The 23311-nt window shown below is 36.4% G+C and overlaps 1 protein-coding gene across 1 annotated transcript; it reads right to left on the reverse strand.

Annotated features, from left to right (window-relative positions):
- Nucleotides 1-1387: 1387 nt before the first annotated feature.
- On the reverse strand, nucleotides 1388-14986 carry LOC121246256. Its single transcript, XM_041144363.1, is given in 13 exon segments — nucleotides 1388-2005; nucleotides 2103-2222; nucleotides 2309-2385; nucleotides 2388-2400; nucleotides 3248-3307; nucleotides 3451-3550; nucleotides 4128-4648; nucleotides 4854-4982; nucleotides 5846-6031; nucleotides 7101-7214; nucleotides 13950-14039; nucleotides 14468-14573; nucleotides 14683-14986. Coding segments are annotated over 13 exon segments (1878 nt in total). The 5' UTR covers nucleotides 14724-14986; the 3' UTR covers nucleotides 1388-1684.
- Between the last annotated feature and the right edge of the window lie 8325 nt (nucleotides 14987-23311).

Here is a 23311-nt window from a genome sequence, read left to right on the forward strand (position 1 = left end):
TGAATTAAATTATAACGTGTAAACACTTTATTAAAAATATACTTCTTTTTTATAAGAAAGTGCATCAAAGAGTTTATATTATTGGTAGTGATAGGCTTACTATCCTATTATTACTCATCTACTACCTAAATGTATTTTAATATTTTTTTATCATTTTCTTTTAAATATTTTTTTAACATCCTTAATCACTAAGAAAAAAATTAAAAAAATATATAATTTTACTAATACTTACTTTCTTAATCATTAAGTAAAATAAAAAATTAAATACAAAATTAAATACAAAAAGAGTAATACATAGATAGTAGTAAAGCACTAACCTTATCAATATTCTTGTATTATACCTTTGAGAAAGTTTATTTCAGCACAATGGCCGGTATGTAGTGATGGATGATGGATCCACAGTTGAGACAAAGAAGCAGCAGGAGTTGGGGATACAGTCAGTTTTGTTTGTAGGGCCTGGGGATGGATCTTAATTCTTAAAACGGGACTGAAGTTTATTTTTGGTGATTAAAAATGTAATGCAGATCCAATTAGCCTTTAGGCATTATGGAAGGACCGAACCATCCCAAAGTGGAGCTGATATGGCATCCGGCTCCTGGAAATTCGACTGTTTATGCTCATTCACAATGCCATCAAAATTGAGGATGTGTTCAGGAATTTGCCCCATTTCCACTTTAATTATCTATCATGGCAATAATCGAGATCCCTTATACAATATTGTTGTTATAATGATCCCAAAAGTCTTTTAGGAGTACAAGTTCAGATGTGGTTTTGACTTTTTTTAGTTTGTTACAAATGATATCAGAGCCGACAACAACGTGTAGTGTTAAACTTTAGAAAAATGTTTTGTGAATTTGTTAAGTCACGTCGATTTGTGAATACTTTAACTTTGCCAACTATGATGAAATGACCTGTCATGGATGTTAGAGATTTAAGGCGGAAGATTCTAATACCAAAGATTTAAGTATGAAAAGTGGTGAATAAAATTCCATATTTAGTAAAAAGGAAAAGTTATTGCCTTTATAAAAGTTCCAACAGACTACTCATTTAGGAGTATAGACTGAAATGTGGTTTTTCTCAAATTGTTACGAGAAACTTATAACTGATCTCCATGCTCCTGCATAACAGCACTCTTATTATGTGGATGCATGCAGGACGTCCTACAGTGGCTGAATATATTACTTGTTGAAAGACCAACTACTAGCTGTTTACTAGAGGTCCATTTTCTCGTCATTCTCTCATTATCCTATGATATGACATTAGATGATAGATTCACAAATAAAATATAATAAATAGTCTCCAATCATCTAATGCAATATCATGAGATGTTAAAATTGATATGATGAATAGCATTACTCGAACAACTAAATTAATTCCGAACAATAAGTAGCAAAGGAAACATGTAGTTCTTATTTGAACTTTTGGGCCAAGGAAATGTACAACTCTTCACCTACAAGTACTGTAGGTAAACTCCTTTTATCCATGAACAAAATGTACAACACACTTGGGGGTATAAGGCAGAAGACAAAAACTGCCACCATCCTTCTCGAGGAGGCTAAGCTTCATATAGAGTTGCAATGTAATTTTTCTTCCAGCGTCATTTACAGTTGACACTATTCTCGTATTGGCTTTCCCAGGGCAAGGAAATCCAGTTCTATCTCGGTGCAAACTTGGTACTGCTACATTACCAAAGAGGAGCTTTGTTCGGCAGGAATAGGTAACGGAAGCGTGAATCAAATGGAATAATGCCACAGTTGCGTGAACCAAGAAGGCTCTGCCTCCTCTGAAAAATGCATTGTTCAACAAAGGCAGCCTGATAAGGCGGAAGGTAATGCAATATCCATACAGCCAGATTTGCATCATCCACAAAGGCTTTGGCAAAGCAATGTAGCATTTTGGGGACCAACAACCTCCCTTTGCTGCTAATCCCGACTGAAGCTCGAATGAAATCACGCTGTGCTTCCTGAAGCTCTTCCCTCACATTCTTACCAGTGTAGATTCTTACCTGCACTTCCCCAAGTCATGTAAAATAAAGATTTAACATACAGGAGAACTAAATACAAAGCAACCCATTCAAAATTTGGTGGAAAGTGTGAGGTTACCGCTGGTGAAGAGTACATTCCACAGCTGAGAGCAAAAACTACGAGCGGTTCATGTGTATCAACTGCAGACTTCCCTTGCTCCTCCGATAACTTCAGCTTGTGAAGGGCAAGAAGCAAAGCCTGATAATAGTTTGCATACAAATGTTAACCAGGGAATGAAGCAAAAAAAGAGAACAATTCTAACAGATTACAAAAGCATGTCATACAATTTGCGGCCGATGGTGTGGTGGTTTCATTTTTAGAATCACATACTCAATAGCAGCTGCACTGAAAGAATGTCCCCAACAGTGTATGCTACCTGGAAAAAAAATCATCAATCGACATGCCCCAAGCATGAAAAACCATAAACAATCACTCATCCGTCAATTGCAGCTGCAAAACTATCCTTGGAATAGTCATATGAAAATTAAAAATAGAACATCTATCCTTGACCGACTTGGCCACAGCATGCAATCACTATATCATCAACAAGAGAACTACGAGGCATCTAATCAATTATGTTAATGAAGATCAGCTAGCTTAGTCATTCATTCCATACCAAGTCATGAAGTTGGATTCTAACATAATGACACAGACATGCATAAAAAGGCAGTGTAAAAAAAAGAGCTCTTAAGAGCAACTAGATAGTATTTGGTATGGTACCAAAAGCAACCATTGTCTGTATGTCTATGCAATTAGCAACCACATGTCCTAATGTCGATGGCCATGCATGAGGTGCCACGTGTGAGAGGAACTGTAGGAGATAAATTTAACCATCCTCTTTTGGCTTAATCTTTCAGTGTACTAATACCTTTAAGAATTTATACTAATACCTTTACTGAACCTTAAGAGATGAGAAGCAAACTCTGCCACAAATGGAGAATGAACTGGCCCCACTCATCTGTCATTGCCTACTTTATGCTTTTTAACAAATCCACCAAATTCTATTTGATCCCATGTGAGGTTTGAAGCACTGGAGAAATCTCCAAAGTGCTTGGATCCCAAGTGACATTTCAAAACTTAGCAACCAACTACCTAAGCACCTGGCTAGGGCTCTGCAACACATGACATATTGACAATGTCATATGATAACCATATTCAATTCAGAAAACAAATGTTTCCAAATACACAGAAACAAAACGAGAATACTTGTGTCAGAATCAAACCTTTTGCATCAAAGAGAATAGCTTCAAGTCACTTCTTGGGACTCCATATGCCAAGTATGCCTGTTCATATTTGCCACGAGAACAAAAACTTTAACCTGTTTTTTATAAAAGCTTCACAAGTTTTGGAAGTGCTTTTTGTGGTGTTTGCAGTGCCTTGCTTATCTTTTATAAACTACACGTGTGATAGAAATATAGCAACCCACATGCATGATCAGAGCATTATATAGATTGATCCAGAAAGCAAGCTTCTCGTTGCAGCTCAAATGGATAGGATTCACTTTTGCCAGATGCTCAACAAGTGCCCTGCTCTCAAAAAAATAAAACAAATCAGCTCTATGTTCAAACAAAAAATCAACCATTCAAATGCAAGTCTTCAAGATTCAGAGAGTATTCTAATCATTATACTTGTCTGACCCATGTTATCAGAGAAATAAATGCATGCAACAGGGCCATTTCAGATTATAAATACCATCGCAGGGATCTTTCAATACCATGGGTATGCCTCCTATATCAATATGCAATCTCAACAAGAAAAGAAGATCGAATGACTGAACCAGGTAATTAACATGCATAGAGGGGAAAAAACATGTAGGTAGGGGTTAGTGTTAATTAATAAGTTGAAACAACTTTGTAATACCGCTAGTGCCCAGTCAAATCAAACATAAAAATGTCAAGAAGTCGCATGCAAACAAAACCAAAAGTAGATTAGATTGAAACAAGCAGTCAATTTAAAAGAATGCAAACAATCTCAACTACCATCTGTAATGTTTCTCTTAATATATTTAAGTCGCATTTTTTGAAATTTATGAATTCTCACATAAGTGTAGTCTGCCCAAGAGAAAGAAAAGGAAATCCAAACCAAAAGAACTAAATGAAATACCTGAACCTTCTCAGTGCCCCTGCAGCATATTCTAATTGCTTCTTCCCAACTGACATCCAAGAAACTTCAGTTGCTAGTCCATAGATTCCAATGTCAGCCCAACTTAGTTTCCCCCGCACCCAATAGGGATCACAGGCATTCTCTGAAGCCAACACCTCGGAGTTATTCTGTATATCAATTTGTGGGCTCTGCACCCATGATGAAATGATTGACCTTTCTGATGAGGACCACCAAGATGAACCAGAAAGATGACCGCGTGGCGATGTTCCACGTGGTGACAGAGGTGAGCAGTGGATCTCTGATGCAGATGATTTGGATGGTATTACAGAATCTGCCAGGGACATGAATATACTTTTCATACATCTCACCATCTCTTCAGATAATTGATTAGGGTGATCCCAAAGACCATCCGGTGGCATCCCTTTAGGAAGCTTCATGAGGTCTACAGGTCGACAGGATTTGAAATCCATTTTCGTAGACATTTTCTTGTCAAGGCAAAGTGCACTTGAGTCCACTACATTCTGATGGAAGCATCATGTGTTAGATTCCTACTAATTGTTGACTATAAAACTAAAGATTTAACCAACATTTCCACTTTTTTTAACAAAATATAAGGATCAATTTAACAAGGGATAATTAACACATTGGCTTTGGGTCAAACTGAATTCTCACGAGCATACCAAACTAAAGCCATCAAAATCTGTATGAGAAAAACTAGACAGATACCTCTATTAACGACTCTGTACATTTGTTAGTAGATTCTAATGGTTGATCTCTCAGCTCCTGGCAGGTGCTATATTCAGAGGAATCACTGACTTCAGAAACAGAAGCTTCTGAACACTTCAAAGGTGAACTCTGGATAATGTAAGAAAAAAGTTAACCATATTACACAAAGTTGAACGTATACAGTACAACTGTGTGTGAATTGCCCATATGGAAGACCGCATGAGTTATCTCATAACCATTATGATTATACCAGCAGTGGAAAAGTATAGCAATTAGAAATCCAATCTCAGCATATCAAAGCATGTAGTATTTAGCTGCCTATGTGTATTTAAGTTGCCCTCGTGACATGGAAGTGGCACAAATACACAAGACCATGCATTGTTCCTCCAAATATGGAGAGAAGTCCAGCAATGGGTTTTTAACTAAACTTGGAAGTCCAAAATTGATGCTCTTAAGACTTAAAAAATCAACTCAATCAAGCCAACCATTAATTGGAACTGGTTATGGTCAGCTTGTAAAGGGTTTTAGTAAACTAACTGGGTCAACTATATATATCCTTCTTATCCAATTTACTCTCACTAAGTCCATACTTTCTGTCACCTCTAGGTGTATCATATCCTTCTACATTATTTCTATACACATTACTTAATGCTTCTCTAGCCTTTTTCACTTGCAAGGCGATTGTACCTCTGAATTCTTGATTTCAATGCCTTTGAATTTTTTTACCAATTCAAAACACTTAAATATTCGATGTTTAAACAAACAAAAATGAAGGACTGAAAGTAAATAATACCCAACTGATTTCTTTTATGCCAAAACCCAATTTCTTCACATCAATGCAAGAATATTGTCCAAGGATACTTTACAGCATTAAGGAGGAAACAAAATGGATATTCACACACAAGATAAAAAAGAATCCATTTCTTTCTCAAGGATAAAAACATTGTTCCCATTGGGAAGGCTTTAGATGTAAATAAAAGCAGATAACACACCAAAGTATCCATAATGCCAGATGAGCAAAGAGATGTTGACTGAGATGTCCAATGCCTCAAACGATATTCTGCAAGCCTCCGTTCATTTCTCTCTTGGCTAAGTTGAAAATGCAAAGAGACCATCTCTTGTTCAAGTTTTGAAACGTTGACCTCCAATAATGCAATATTGGATAGGAGCTCCTGAGCCTATACTAATATGAACACATGATTATCATAAAATCAAATCCATATTAAAACCTAGCCAACGAGTGAAGTTTATGATCTCTACTTACTTGAGACCTAGAAAGTTAACAAGTCAACAGGGATAATAGGCAAGTTCCTCTGAAGTTTTTGTAAAGTAATTTTTTTACAGTAATCAAAGATTTTCTTAAAAAACAAAAGGCGTAGTCCATTTACACAATATGTATACAAGAGAAACACCAAACTAAAAATATAAAAAGGATACAAGAAAATAATGAAAACTCAGCCCATTAAAATTTATAGAGGCTGTCCAAAGGAACAAGTAGCGAAAAGCAAAAATTTTAAACTCTTCCATTGTCTGCTTATGATCCACAAAACTTCTATCACTTATCTCCCTCCAAATACACCACACCATACAGGCAAGGACCATCTCCCACACTTATAACTTCATTGACTTACTTCTGAACTATCAAGTTGTTATATTTTTTTGTTTCCACAAACAATGAAACTCTAAAATAAGGGAGTACAGGTAATTGCCTGTCAGAAAAGTCCGGCAGTCCCCGTGACATAATTCTGCCATACTATCCTTTTATCGTAAAACGCCAAAATGCCAAAGTGTGCCAGTGTAAAGAAAATACGAGCAATATCAATGAGAATTTTTTTATTTTTTTAATAAGTAATAAGATATTTTATTGATATGAAGATAGGCAAAGCCCAGATACACTGGAAGTATACATGTGAATCACCTATTTAGGAATATCAATGAGAAAAATCAAGAAGCTTGAACAACCCATATCCTCATTAAAGGAAGTGAGAGTCTGAGAAGTTCGATTCACCCCATCCTGCATCCCATTTTTATAAGACACGACCCTAATGAACTAGAAGGCACTCTTAGGAAGCACATACAGGGTAGCTGATAATACATTTTTAGCCTGAACCAAAAAATACTTGGACATGTGAAATCTGCTTCAAAAACTTTAAATTTCAGGACAGTTTCTTCAAATTTGTTCATCGGATCATTTCCATCCCAAAGCATATGTTACTGAATCCAAAAGAAACATAACAGATAACAAACCTGATGAGGGAGACACAACAAACTTGAGAATTTCAAAGCATTCTTCTCAATAGATTTTTCCAGGATAGCATGTAGTTCCATCTCTTCTTGTAACTGCTGCTGTAATCTTTGTACCTATCACAAAGGCACATCCATTTTTGTGTACATTAGCTAGGAAAGCTGCCTTCGATGAAAGCTGTCTAGTTCTTATGTCATACTTCTTACATGACAAATAAGTTGTTCATAAGCTATGCGAAAGATTATTGATATGTGAAGTTTCCATTGACATCATTGAAGATTGGCAAATTAATCCTATACCAGTTCCAATCTTGAGGATAATAACTTAAGATACTTTTAACTGGCTACATGTTTAATCCCAATATTGCCTTGAAGCAGTAGAACACCATTCCTTCCACCATGTGTATAAAGCTGCCTCAAATTTTCCATTTGCCTTTTAGGATGTCTACGGGGTTTTTTAAAGATGCCAAGATGTCATCACCTGGGAGAAGATGTCCTTTTAAAAAAGGGAAAAAAAACTGAACCAACACGAGTTTATTGTCAAACAACCAATACAGCGATATATCCACCTGCTAAAACAAGCACCATTTTCAAAGTTGGCATAGCATGAATTTGGAACACTTCACACTCAAAATCCACCACTTCTTCACATACTTTTTTTTTTTTTTATAAGTAAGAGATCAATATTATATATATGAATGAAATAGGCATAGCCCATGTACACAAGAAGTATACAAAATAACACCTAAATACATTCTACGTGCGATCAATTAAAAACAAAAAATCATGAACATTACCCCCCTGCAATACAATAGCGGAAAGCTAAGACAATAATGTGTGGAACAAAAAATTTTTTTTTTTTGATAAGTAATCAAAGATGTATTAATAAAAATAGGCAAGGCCCAAGTACACAAGATGGTATACAAGAGATGAAACCTATCTAGGTTGAAGAAAGGGAAATTAGAAAATCATGAAAATTCAGGCCATTAAAATCTAAAGCAATGGCCCATAGGAATAAAGTACTGAAAAATAGCATTCTAAGTTCCACCGGGGACCGCTCTTTGTTTTCAAAAGTCCGATCGTTGCGCTCTTGCCATATACACCACATAATACAGATCGGGATCATGTTCCACACCGCCTTGATTTGTTGCGCTCCTCTCGGAAGTGTCCAGCTAGCCAATAGATCTACCACCATTGCAGGCATAACAAAGGCTAACTCTATCCGGCTAAAGACTTCGACCCACAAGGCTCTAGTAGTCTCACAATGTAGCAAAAGGTGTGCCACTGTTTCACCAGATCTCTTGCACATGCAACACCAGTCTAGTATAACTAATCGGCGCTTCCTCAGATTGTCGGTAGTCAGAATCTTCCTGAACGTTGCTGTCCAAGTAAAGAAGATCGCTTTCGGAGGCGCTTTATTTCTCCAGATTCTCCTCCACGGGAACAGAGTGGTGGCAGTTTGGGTAAGGAACTTATAAAATGATCGAACTGAGAAAATGCCCTTACCCGCAGGAGTCCACCACAGCCTATCTAGTTGTTGACTATTTGGCTTTACAGAATAAAGCAAACTGAAAAAAGCCTCAAAGATGTCCACTTCCCAGTCTTGCGCCGCTCTACTAAATGTGACGTTCCACTGCACATGGTCCCCTATATGAAGCATAAGGTCCTCTACCGAAGCTTCCTGGTTGCATGCCAACTGAAAAATAGCTGGAAAAGTATCCTTTAGGGCCTCATTCCCACACCATATGTCCCTCCAAAACTTAATGCGAGAACCCCTCCCCAACACCAATTTGGAATGGCTACTAAAATCCCCCACCCTTTCCTAATGTGTTTCCAAACTCCCACACCTCTAGCCCCATACACCTCTTCAGTGCACCAAACCCCCCCCCAACATGCTTCCATATTTACAGTCAATCACCTGCTTCCATAACGCTTCTGTCTCGTTATTATATCTCCATAACCACTTCCCAAGCAAGGCCCGGTTGAAAATTCGCAGATTTTTTATACCCAAGCCACCAGACAAGAGTGATGTACACACCTTATCCCAGCTGACCAAGTGGAATTTGAATTCATCCCCTATCCCCCCCATAGGAAATCACGATACAGCTTGTCAATCCGAACCGCTACCCTGGCAGGCAACTGAAACACAGATAAAAAATAGGTAGGTAAGTTGGAAAAGGTACTCTTGATAAGAGTCAAGCGGCCACCTTTCGATAAATACAATCTTTTTCACCCTGCCAATTTCCTTCCTATCTTCTCTATGATTGAATCCCATATGGATGAGGCCCTTGCTGCTGCCCCCAACGGCAATCCCAAATAAGTAATAGGAAGAGTGGTAACCTTGCACCCAAGAATACTAGCTAGCTGTCTAGTATTACTCACGTTCCCCACTGGCACTAGCTCTGACTTATCAAAATTCACCTTCAAGCCTGACGCTGCTTCAAAGCATAGTAACAAAGCCTTCAAAGCTCTCAACTGGTTTTGGTCTGCCTCACAGAATATGAGTGTATCATCTGCAAAAAGTAAATGAGACAGTGATAATGCCCCTATTGGGGTTGCCAATCGGAAATCCAATCACAAACCCATGCGTAACCGCCGCCGATGTCATCCTACTCAAAGCCTCTATAATGATAACAAAGAGAAGTGGGGACAAAGGATCTCCTTGTCGTAGACCTCGAGAGCTATTGAAGAAGCCGGTAGGACAACCATTAATCAACACTGAGAATCTGGCTGTAGAAATGCACCATCTAATCCAATTACACCACCGAGGCCCGAAACCGCATCTCCCCAACAAATACAATAGGAAATCCCAATTTACATGGTCGTATGCCTTTTCCATATCTAACTTGCAAATAATACCTGTGGAGCCAGCCTTTAATCTGTTATCCAGACCCTCATTCGCTATAAAGACTGAATCCAAAATTTGGCGCCCCTTAACAAATGCATTTTGTGGTTTCGATATAATCTTGTCCAAAACCGCCCCTAATCTGTTAGCAAGCACCTTGGATATAATTTTGTAAACCCCATTCACAAGGCTAATGGGTCGAAAATCCTTAATCTCCACCGCTCCAGTCTTCTTGGGGATCAACGCGATAAACGTAGCATTTAGGCTTTTCTCAAACTTTCCAACCAAGAATTTCCTGAAACACCTTCATAATGTCCGCTTTCACCACCTCCTAGCAAGATTGGAAGAAACCCATCGAGAAACCATCGGGGCCTGGAGCTTTATCTTTGCTCATGCGTCTGACTACATCATACACTTCCTCCTCCTCAAAAGGCCTCTCCAACCAAGAGGCTTCCTGAGTCGCAATAGCATCAAACAGAAGACCATCTAGCTTTGGCCTCGATCCCGCACGTTCTGTTGACAATTGCTCATAGAAATCCACCACATGGTCACGAATCAAAGGGCCTCCTTACATTCCATGCCATTAATGTTCATCATTTCAATGGTATTAGTTCTTCTATGAGAGTTAGCAACTCTATGGAAGAATTTAGTGCTCCGATCCCCTTCTTTTAGCAACAAAGCTCTCGACTTCTGACACAATAAAATCGCTTCTAGGGATAGAATTCTTTCTAATTCTGCGACCAGCTCTAACTTATGTAACAACTCATCCAGTAAAAGGGCTCTAGCCTCCAAAATCAGTTCAAGCTGTTGTAATTCCTCCACCATGGATTTCTTTCGCTCCCCAATATCTCCAAAGGATTGTGAATTCCAAAGCTTAAGATCATGTTTCAAAGCTTTTAACTTACAAGCTAGGATGTATGAGGGGTTACCATGGAACTGATAAGAAGACCACCATTGCCTAACCTTATCCACAAAGCCTTCACTTTTCAACCACATGTTTTCAAACTTAAAGTATCGACGCCCGCTTCGAATGCCACCACAATCCAACATTATAGGAAAATGGTCCGAGCAAAGACATGGCAGCCTCTTCTGGCACACTTCCAAATAGTGCACCTCCCACTCCGGTGAAATTAGAAATCTGTCTAGCCGTGACCATGTCTGATTATTCGACCAAGTGAAGCAACCCCCTAGTAGAGAAATATCCAGCAAGTTTAGATCAAAGATACAATCTGAGAACTCTGACATTGCTGGGCGCAGCCTACTCTCTCCTGATTGTTCACAAGGAAATCTGATTACATTAAAATCTCCTCCTATACACAAAGGAAGCTCCCACCAGCTATGTAACCCAGCGAGTTCCTCCCATAGGAAACGTCTATCATTGTCTACATTTGGACCATATAAACCTGCAAAAGCCAACTCAAAATTATCAGCCACACTCTTAAAAGAGCATGCCACTGTATACTCCCCACAAACTTCTCCATTTTCTCAACAACTCTTTTATCCCACATCACTAGAATTCCACCCGAGGCCCCATTTAAAGCTAGATAAACCCAATCCGCGTAAGTGCAACTCCAAATGCTTCGAATTAATCTTCTAGAAACACTTTTTAGTTTAGTTTCTTGCAAACATACTATATCCACCCTCCATTCTCTCAACAAGTTTTTTATGCGAAGCCGCTTATTCGCCTCATTTAACCCGCGGACGTTCCAAGATACAATTTTCGGCTTCATAAATAATAGGCGAGCCCCTTCCCTTTGGATTTTTTACGACTTGAGCTTCCCTCATATTTCAGTGACCAAGTTAGGCGGTTGAGCTCCCGCTGTTTTTTTGACGCTGACTTCTTTGACTGCGTATGATCCGCTTCAATTGTAGTAAGTAAAGCTAGAAATTGCTCTTCATAACCCCCACATTCCATTCCTATCCAGTGTTGCATTTCTTTCACCTTATGAAACAGCCAATCAGGAGCTTTCGATTCACTTGGCAGCAAACGATTCAGTGGGATAGGGTCCCCATCACTAGAAGCCCACTGCAGATTGGGACTCGCCCCCCTTCCTTCCTCTCCGAAAAGATTACTACCCTCCCATTCAACCACAGCAGTACAAGTGGGAGATTGAGTCTCAGGGACCATCACCACCTCACAGCCAGAATAGGTCTCGAGAACCACCTCCTCCCTTGCCTCCTCAACCTCTAGCTAAGCTTCAGAGCCGAAGTTCCTCATCACGATGGAGTCAAGATGGACCTCAGGGAGACCCTGGACCTCCGACTGGGGAGAGGACCCTCCCATCATGGTTATCGGCGGTTTCTGGGTACCTGAGACAACACCGGCGTCACATGGTGTCGGTAGCTCCCCCTGACAGCCATCCCGCGTCTTCTCTGTACACCCCCCTCGCAGGAATAGGCCTCAGCGCACCCCTCCACTATTGTCGGCAAAGAAGCCGCCGTCGGTTCTGTGGCCATCGAAAGATTCCGATCCAAATCGCACACGGCGGGATCACACACGGAAAGATCCCTATCCAAATCGCACCCTCCATTTCCCGTCGGAGTAGATTCCGACAACCTAGCCTCAATCGGCAGTGTCGCCACCTTCGCCGGGGCCTCCTGGCTCTTCGCCGACGACGATGGCAGAGGCCCACCCGCCGATGGGCCTAGAGCAGACACACCGCGTCTCCTCCACACGGGCCTTGTATGTTTCGGCTAACCATTTGACCACATAGGCCTAGGCCCAATTGTCTTGCCCATTGCCCATTTGCCTGAGGCCTGCGTAAAGCTCTTGTATCCATTCTGCTGGCCCATTGACCATGGCCCATTCTGAAAGCGTTGGCCCACACCCACTTCCACCCCTGATAAATCTTCCACGCACAGTTTCAATAAATTCAAATCAGCGTGCACTTCTTCTATTTTCCTCTGCATTTCCAACACAACCCGCAAAAGATTTTCCTTATTAACACCGACAAGTCCACTGCCAGCCCCTTCTCGCTTCTGCACCTCTACTGAAGAAGCAACGTCTCCAGCCTGCAACAGCACACCTCCTCTCAGGCTGACAGATTGATAGGGTGGGTAAACAGCCTTCTTTTTTTTTTTTCAGGGCCTCCAGATACGATGTCGAGGGCTGGGCTGACTTCGCCGCTACCACCAATGGAGGAGACGACTCCGCTACACAGCCACTGCCTGCCATCCTCAACACTTCCGCCAGCTTACACCACCCCCTCCCATCTATCCCTTCAGGAATGAGAAGATTATTTCTCCGACCCCCCTGTCTGAACTCCACCAACGCCATGAATGCCCCTTGGGAGTTAACACACCTCTGGGCTATGTAGCCCCTGTCCCCTTCTCTGTGAGCCAAATAAAACTCCCTACTTCCCACCTTTACGCAGTCCTCCAAAGCTTTTGTGAACCAAGAAGCCGAGCTTAACTCCAAGTGCATACTTCTCACTAACTTCCAGCCCCTCTCTGTAATATTCACCCATCGCCCAACTCTAACTACCTCAAATACCTTACGATCAATCGCAACAGCATTCAACATGCTCGTATTCCTACTCATACTCGAATTGGGAACAAGACATTATAATCCACCCATACTTAACAAAACATTCAGCAATGGTTATATAAACATGTGAAACTATGCAAATGGTGCAGAAGTCTTTGCGACTGAAGAAGGAAGTGGTTAACAAGTGCCACTTACTGTTCAGCTGCACATGGACCACTAGAGCAACCTGACAGAAATAGTTATCCGTTCCAATCACTCAACACTAGAAGGTCATTTAACACCAAATACTAACTCCCAGTTAAAATTGAAACTTCAAATTTGGCTACCACCCGTGTTCCTTTCAATACCAATTTACTAATATCTAATTCACAAACATAAAACACAACTTCAAAATTTATTCTGGGATTCCTGGTTCTGAAAATTAAATGCACCCACTCAAAGACATGCAAATTACATATTAAAATGCAATCAGCACAAAAGTCTCGCTATTGCACCTCAAAGTAAGGGAAAAGAAGATTACGTCTTGTTCAAGCTGAAACCTTGAAGGATAATCATTATTGCTTTTAGTGCATGATCCAAGACTTCCATCCTCATCTGCAAGATTGCTCTCCTAAAGATTGAAGAAATCTCCATGATTACTTTCAATAAATATACAATTTGAATATCAAAACAAAAATTAGGTATCATCATTGACAACTGTAAAGACTTCAATGAAAACTTAATAAACAGTAATTCCAAGCTGGAAGTAACTTAAGGAGAATGATGCGACTGGTGTTCTGCTACAGAACCATTTCGGATCATCAGATCTGGGGAACAGAGAGTTGAAATGAATTACCGTGAAGAGGAGGAGGAGGAGGAGGAGAAGGAAAGTAACTTTTTTTCCCAGTTCCATTATGCATATAGTGGCATAGCCCAATAAATCTCTACTGACAGACAACACATAAAGTAAGTACTTCCATTGAAAACTAGTGGCTTGATTTTGAAGCCAAGATTTTCAAGATAATCAACCCCTAAAAAGAAAGCTCCATCAGTGCTCACCTCTAAGGACAAGTTATCACTCCGAATTTCTTCCACATTAGCGAGATGTATTTCTGCATCACAACAACTCTCAGTAGAACCCGATGGTGTAGAGAGAGAACCATTCCTGTAAAGTGCAATCGGAAAGAAAAAAAGGAAATCATTGGAAAGAACCAAAAATAAAGAAGAGCCAGACTCCTGTATGTGAAAAAAGAATAAGAATGCCACATGCTTACTGGGTCAAGGCAGATTCGACAACTGGTGAGGTAGGCATCATGTGATAAGGGGGTTTGGCATTTATCACTTAACGCACAAACTTAAATCCCGAGAAACCTTGGCTTCCAGTACCAGAAACTATAATGCCCATATGCAAACAAGCATCATAAACCCAGTAAATTCACTTCAACCATCAAATATCTGGGCCTTTTGCATTTTGAGTGGGAAACCTAAAACCAACAATCGTAGAATAACTTGAATGAAGGGGCATATGAGATGTACAATTAGAGGGAAAACACTGTGAGCCCTGTGAACATGTAATAAAGACAAACAAACTCATGAATGCACAGCTACCAGTCATTTTCAACACGGCCCTACAAATATTACCAACACAGCTCGTGAGACCAATCAATTTCTACATCCAATTTAAGACAACCAACGATCCTAGCAAGAAACGTCAAAAGAGCACGGAGAAAATTGAATAATATTGCATAAGAGCATCATTAACCATCCATTTACATTTTGCTCTCCATGAAATTCAGAGCTGAAAAAAAAAAAAACAGTAAATTCAAGAGCTTACGAGGGAATGATTGTCTCCACAAGGGAAAGGTGAAATGACCTTATCAGGAGCAAAGGGCTTTTTGCACATTGATAAAAACGTGGGGTACCACATGGAAGTCAAAAGTTGTCTCCGATGTGAAATAAAAGGACAGAATTTCAGAACCATACCCTCGTAAAGTCTTTAAACTTGGTTCGGAGAGGGAACTAGCTGCTTTTGCGCCCTTTCTTCCTCTTGAAAATCTTAAATGCAAAAGAAAATTGATAGTTGTCCTAAAAGGAATAAAGTGAGGTTCCAAACTCATCAGAATCACAGATAGAAAGCTTGGGATTTCTGAGCTTCAAAAGTGGGTTGGGGAGACCAGTATAAGTCGAGTAAAGCAATGGGATGTGGTTTACATAAGCATCCAATCTATCGGACATGATGAAGTTCTATGCACAAATAAGAGGGAACAGAACAATCCAAATGACAGATCTTAGTGGTCCCTGTTTCCCAAACGAATCCCACTCCTTCCCTTCAGTATTCCACCGACAAAAATCTGGCCCCTCAATGAATACCTATTTTCCTGAATCTTCAGCCCAAAAACATAATAGAAGAAAACAAAAAACACGGACCCGCTACCCCACTCTTTGGTTGAACACAAAACAGAGTTGCAGATCCATAAACAAAGAATGGAAGACGGAGAGAGAGCGATTTCAAAACTGCACTGTTCCTGCTTTAAAAACCCATTTTAACAGAAAACCAGTTATCATACGAAACGTATTGCCTTTGAACTTTGAAGTGACGAAAGGTGTGGAACGAAAAAAGGAAAAATAAGGAGGAGAATGAGAAAGAAGCGATAAACAAAGAACATCGAGCACTGAAAATATCCTCTGTACAAAAAGAGCTACCGAGAAACGTCTCTCTCCCTCTCTCTCTCTCTCTCTCTCTCACACTCACTCACTCATGCAAATCAAATTCTAAATGAATAATTATTTTATTATAATTTTATTATTATTATTTATCTACTATTTATTATTATTTAATATTTTATTATTTTTTTTATAAAATAAATAAAAATACCTTACAACTTTAACTGATGTCAACGGGATAGTGTCATGCCTATGAACTCAAGCGTCCAAAAAAGGGAGAAAATGACAAAGATGCAGTTGAGTGGAGCATCTTAGAGCAATTTTTAAACTTAAAAGATACTGTTTATTTATTAAATTTATTTTATATTATTTTTTTTTTTAAGGTCTTTATTAATATTTCTCTAGTTTCTATTTTTAATTTATAATTTAATAAAAATATAATTACTAATTAATATATAATATTATAAATAGTAAAATATGATAAAATAAATAATTTCATAATTAAAAAAATAAAATACTTTTGAAATTATTAATTACTCATGAATAAATAGATAATCTAATATAGAGATTTAATACGAATAGTCAAAATTAAATTTATCTTTTATTATTTTATTGTCATATAATAAAAAAATAGTTATTTCAAATGTGGAGACTTATGTGTATGGAATAGTTAAAAACTAAATTCATCTTATATTTATAAAAAAATATACTTTAACTTTAACTAATTCAATGAAATGCTCTTAGAAGAATTTCAGTAAGAGGGATTTCAATTTTCAAATGGCAGAAGAAAAAAAAAAAAAAAAGATACTCATTTGGTTGTTAGATTATATTCAATTTAGTTGAGTTCTGTTTTAATTTAGATTTTTTCTAATATTTAAATATTTAATTTTTAAAATATTAAACTCATCTTAATTTAAAATTTATTTATACATGAGATCCACACTTTTTTTAATTTAACATCTTTTTACATGTAGGACTCGTAACTTTTTTTTAACTTTTCATAAATACATCAAAACTAATATGAACATTTAAATATATTTAAACTCATCTTAGATAAACTCTACAAAATTCATTCTATCATTTCAACTTACTATTATTCATAAAAAATTTAATTCAACTCAACGTCCAAACTTAACCCAAAAAACACTAAAACTAAAACGGGTACCCTTCTTTGACTAAACCACAATAAAAAAAGCTAAAATAACAGAGAAATGGGAGTTCTATGTCTGTTTGTGCACGGAGCTTAATAAAGCAAAGAGTGATGCTTTTAGCCAGGGTGTGCGCCAAAGCCGAAGATACACACAAGACTCCACGACTTCGATTTGGGTTTGAAATTTGAAAAACTACAATATGTTTGTTTTGTATATTTAATGGAGGAGATGATCTATCTACATTTAGATAAAAAGAGAAATAATTTATACAAGCTTTAAATAAACAAACTTCATACAAGTTTTTGTAAAAAAATAAATTTCATTATAAAAAAATGTAAAAAAAATTATTATTTATTAATAGAACTCAATATTTTATAAAAAAATTTGTATAAAATTTATCTATTTAGAACTTGTACCTAACATTACTCGAGTAGAAATGCGTGAACATTACTGCTGTTACCACCCTTCCAAGTTCCTTCCACCGGCGAATATTCAAACACTACCTACAATGGTGTGGTCGCTACTGAGGGAAAAGATGAGAGCCGGGCTAGATTGACAATTGCCGCTCTCGCGTTTGACTTCATCGGCGCTTAATGCTCAACTGTCGTGTGGGCTTTCGAGTTTTGGATACGGCATTAAACGTATGAAAACAAAGAAAAAAAAATAGACGCAGGGTGGAACTAGTATTTAGTGGCGACAGGTAAAATGTGTGATATGTGTCGACATAAATAATATATATTCTTTATATGTAACTATATAAAAATAATTATACGTTATAAAATTATATAATTAATTTTGACTTATTCATATTTTTCTAAATTTTAAGAAAAATTTATAGATTAAAAATAAACCTACAAAATTATCTAATAATATAAAAAAGTCGTTAGATTTTTATTATATAATTTTATTACTATTAATAAGTGAACAAAAAAAAATATGTGAATAACTAATAAATTCTTCACATATTCTCTCTCTATCTCTAGAACATCTCATCAATCATTTAACGAGATAAATCTGTTACCTCCTATATGCAAGAATCTTCCAGATTTATTTTAACTATTAAATAAACTTTCTTGAAACTTCTAGTTAGTTAATTGATTAATATGTGGTTAAAAGCTTCTCGAAGGTTGTAAATGAAGATTATATACAGGTGATAGGCAAGAAACTCAATAAAGTCAAGCATGATTAGATCAGAAAAAAAAAACATTTAACTATGTAAGCTTAGAAAGACAAGAAAAACTTATATAATATCATTGATATAAAACTAAACAAACTACATAATACACACAAAAAACAAATAAAGAGAGATAGAGATGTCAAATCAAGGTTATAATATCAATGGACTTAAGGATGTTTGAGTAATATACTGTGTGTTTGAGTATTGGGAGTAATCTTAAATATTTTAATAATATTTATACTTAAAATTATAATTATACAATATATAAGACTAATTTTTAAAATTTTTGGAAGGGCAGTAGCCCCCAATCTATGCATTGCATCATTGGTCACTTCATCATATGATTTATCAACTTTGGGCGGTGCTACTAGCTGCCACTGGGCTCCCGTTAGTTGTTTTCTATTTTTTTTTTACATGCATCTTTTAACACTTTTAAATATTTTTTAAAAAATAAAAAAATATAATATTATTAAAAAATACTTAGAGATGATGACTACAATTTTCATTTTGAACTTGATGAAAAATGTTACTCTTCTAGCTGGTGTCTCCTGAACTACCACTAGGAGACACCAGCTAGAAGAGTAACATTTTTCATCAAGTTCAAAATAAAAATTGTAGTCATCATCTCCTAAACCAGATAACAACATAAAAATATTAATAATCTATTCCTTTTGAAAGATGTAAAGTAAATATGTAATTCACATTCTCTTTTTTATTTAAAGTAGGTCTCCACTTTTTTTTTTTTGCAAAGTGAGTGTACTAACTTACACATTCTAGGTCTCGTTTGCATGTTGAGCTAAATTAATAATAAGTTGAGTTTTTTATAAATAGTAGTAGGTTGAGATGATGGAGTGAGTTTTATGAGACCCACCTAAGATGATTTATATTTGGATATTAAAATAAATTTAGATATATTTATAAAAAATTAAAAAAGATTGTAGGTCTCGCGTGTAAAGAGTTGTTGAGTTGAAAAATATTGTGGATCCAACGTGTAAAAAGGTTTTGAGTTGAGATGAGTTTAGTGATTTGAGATTTGAGTGTTTACATGTTAAACTCAACTTAAAATTAGACTGAACTAAGTTAATCATATTCCAATCCAAATTCCAAACAAAGCCTAAGCCTATATTTATATTTCATTAATGAAAGCAATCGTCCCTACTGTCATAAAATAAGAGCACCTGGCTCTGCCCATTCACAAGGACTCAATTCTATGTCCAAACATCACATGTCAGAGTCGATTGGTTCGCATCTATTGTCGATCAATAGGTCTATGGATCATTTCTTATATATGATAAATCGCCATCTCGTAGCACCACCACGACACCGCAGTAAGAAAAGGTGATTGTGCTATACTTCGGTGATCTCTTTCCTATCGAGGCACGCAAACTCCCCATTGTGCCCAAGTGGCTATCCAACCATTCAATCGACTATTCAATGCTACATAGCCTGCTACGTAGTCCCCACAACCTCATGGCCGGTAGGTCAAGTTTGGTCCCTGAGCCCCCACCTTGTCATTAGAGGTGAATTCGGTCCGGTCCAATTGGTCCATAAGGAGTTTTATGAATCGGACTGGACCCCTTCGGTCCAAGGTTTTCCAATCCTAGACCGGACCAGATTGGTCCCCTTTGGTCTCGGTCGGTCCATTCAGTCTAGGTCATGTCCAAAACGGGCTAACCAACCCAATGACCTACTCAGCCACTCTTATGATTTTCGGCTTAGTTTCAAAGTATTTTCGGCCCACTTCGCATTTTATCCAATTTTAAGTTAAAAAATACCCAAAAAAAACTTGATAGGAAAAATAATAATGATAAAAGAAAAATAATCTATATAAAAAAATAGAGATAAAGAAATTTTTAAAAAAATACCTAATTAGGAACATCCAAATTTCAAACTCCAAATAAAGAAAGGAAAGGAAAAAAAAAAAAGGCACCTAGCTATAAGTTATAACACAAACTCCAATTCTCCAACTCCAATAGTCCAAATGAAGGAAAAAAAAGTTAAGAAACAAAAAAAAAAAAATATATATATATATATATATAAGTTATTGCAATTTACAAATTACAATCCAAAGCACTCTCTAAAATACTGCAAAGTCCACATTTTGGACATGAAATTATCAAACCACATGATAGAGATACAGAGTCCTCAATAAACATGTTTTTCTGGAAAATAAAAGAAAAATATGACAGCTTGTGCACCAACCTTCGAGTTGAGACAAGAAAACAGATTGTCAAACAGTCAAATATGCACAACTTTCATCACACTAAGAGTAAGGAATCGGATCATATCAAACAGTTAAGCCTTTCTTGGTACTTACATTGACCTAGCTCTACCTTTAGTACTTACGTTGGGTGATAGTGGGGAATTGTCTTGCTCTTGTGTTGACCCGTTATCCACATTTGTAGTAGATTCTTTTGTAGGGTCCATCTAGAAAAATAAAGTCAGCCACTATAAGTCTATAACATTAAAATTTAAGAAAATATAAGAGGAACCAAAATACAAAGACACAAAGTAGTTATTCACATCTAATTAACCATACAAAAGCAATAAAAGCAATTACTCTAAGAAAGTTGGAGTATAAAATTAATTACCTAAAATGAATTGCTTGAATAAAAATTCAGAATAACTTATTTTACTAAAATGATAATTAGCCATTAACATATATAGAAGTTCCTTTTGCCAGCTTTTTACAAGCTTAGTCAGTTCAACCATCCATTTATCCAAAAAATTTATACGCGTTGAGTTTATCAATGACCCCAAAATTTATGCTAAAAAATAACACCACATAATGGAAAATAAAAATCACAATAGATATCTTTTCAAGATTATAAAAAGGCACCACATACAAGGACACGTACATACTACATAGCACAAAAAGAACAACAAAACAAACAAAACAAAACCCTAATGGTAAGAAATTACAAATTATACCTTAGGGCCAATCGGGAGATAGGGTAGGGGGCCTAGGGCTACGAGTGCGACGGAGGGGGGATGCGACGCCGATGCAATTGGAGGGGCAAGGGTTTTCTTTGAGAGAGAGTGTGTGTGTGTTATAAAAAGTTATGTTTTTTGTTATAAAACCTTTATGTTTCTTTGTTATAAAACCTTTAGTTTTTCACCCAAATAGAAACTCAAAAATCACAAGAATTGTAGTTTGTTACCAACCACAACCAGAGAAATAACAGGATTACAATATATGACTAGATTACAAATATTGAACAGTATAGAAGAATATAAAACACAAAACCAATCAAGAACATAAACAGTTATCAAGAAAATAAATGAAATATAATCTGTAAAAGAAAATAAATGAAATAAAAGGAAAGAACACACCGATATACGTGGTTCGACCCTAATGGTCTACATCCACGGCATGAATGACCTCAGAGATCTTTATTGATAAACAATACTTCACAGATAAGCATCAGTACACTTAGAGTTACAAAGCCTTCACATAAACCATAAGAAATCGCACAGATTTATTCTCTCTAAGAGCAAACCCTAGAAAATCCTAGAATCGCCTCCCTCCTCTGCTCTATCTCAAAACTGCCGTAATATACAAAAGTGAAAATCTCTCTTAGAGTTACAACGTATAAGGATGTATATATATGTTACAACATATGCCACCACGAGTAGAATCCAACGGCTCAGCACATAACTCCTCATATTAAAGCCACGAGCTTCTCACGTGCCTTTTTAACTCTACCTTATTAGCTTCAAGAGATCAGATCGTGCCACATGCTCATCATCTACTTAATCACATAATAAAACACATTAGTAATTAAAAAAATAACAAATAAAATGTGTTGACATACATATTACAAAGAGAGAGAGATATATATAAATTTTCTAAGTGAGAAACTGAGTTACTGAAGTGAGATTCTCGCCCGGGAGGGGGGGGGGGGGAATGGGGATAAAAAACCATGTCTAAACGGCACCGTTTAGATTATAATGGACTAGTCACTAGTGTTTGTACATTACTACAATAGTATTAATGTTATTACACATTAGTTATTATACATTAGTGTTAATACATTAATATTGCATTAGTTTATTTTTATGTCTATTACATTATAAATATATTATTTTGGAACAATAATTAGCTCATACTATTATTTAATTTAACTAACTATCTATATAAGTTATAGTCTTTGACTCTATAGTCTACATGTAAGGTTTAAAATTTAAATACAATTGTTAATATTTATATTTGTACTATAGGATTGATTATTGCAAATTGCAAATTATTAACTATAGTATTACATGTTATTAACTAATTATAATTTTACTATACTAGTGTCTAACTTACTCCTATTAATAACTAAAGTATAATTATAACTAGTATTGTACATTAGTATAATAGTATTACATGTTATTATAAATTTATAGACTAGTTTTCGTACATTAGTATTAAATGTTATTATACATTAGTGTTTATACATTAATATTACATTAGTTTATGATACATTAGTAGATGTCTATTACATTATAAATTTATAAATATATTACTTTGGAACAATAATTAGCTCATACTATATTTTTTACTTTGTAGATGTTAGTAATTAGTTAATAACTTAATGATGAATTACCAAATTGGTGATTGATTAGTTAATCGATATCATACATTAGTCAATTATATTAATTTTATAATAGCTCTATACTTACTTGGAACTTAGGTATTTTAATTAGATTATAGATGTATATATTAGTAATTAGTTAATAACTTAATGGTGAATTGGTGATAAATTAGTTAATTGATATAATATAAATTTGTAATATTTAAAATTTTATATTGTAAATAGTGACAAGTAAGATGAAAATTATATAATTAATTATATAAATATTATATATTTAATATATATTTTTTAATTCAATCGGGTCCAGTTCAAGGTGGAAAACTCCAGGATCAAA

The sequence above is a fragment of the Juglans microcarpa x Juglans regia genome, chromosome 1S (assembly GCF_004785595.1).
Source record: "Juglans microcarpa x Juglans regia isolate MS1-56 chromosome 1S, Jm3101_v1.0, whole genome shotgun sequence".
Classification (NCBI taxonomy): Eukaryota; Viridiplantae; Streptophyta; class Magnoliopsida; order Fagales; family Juglandaceae; genus Juglans; species Juglans microcarpa x Juglans regia.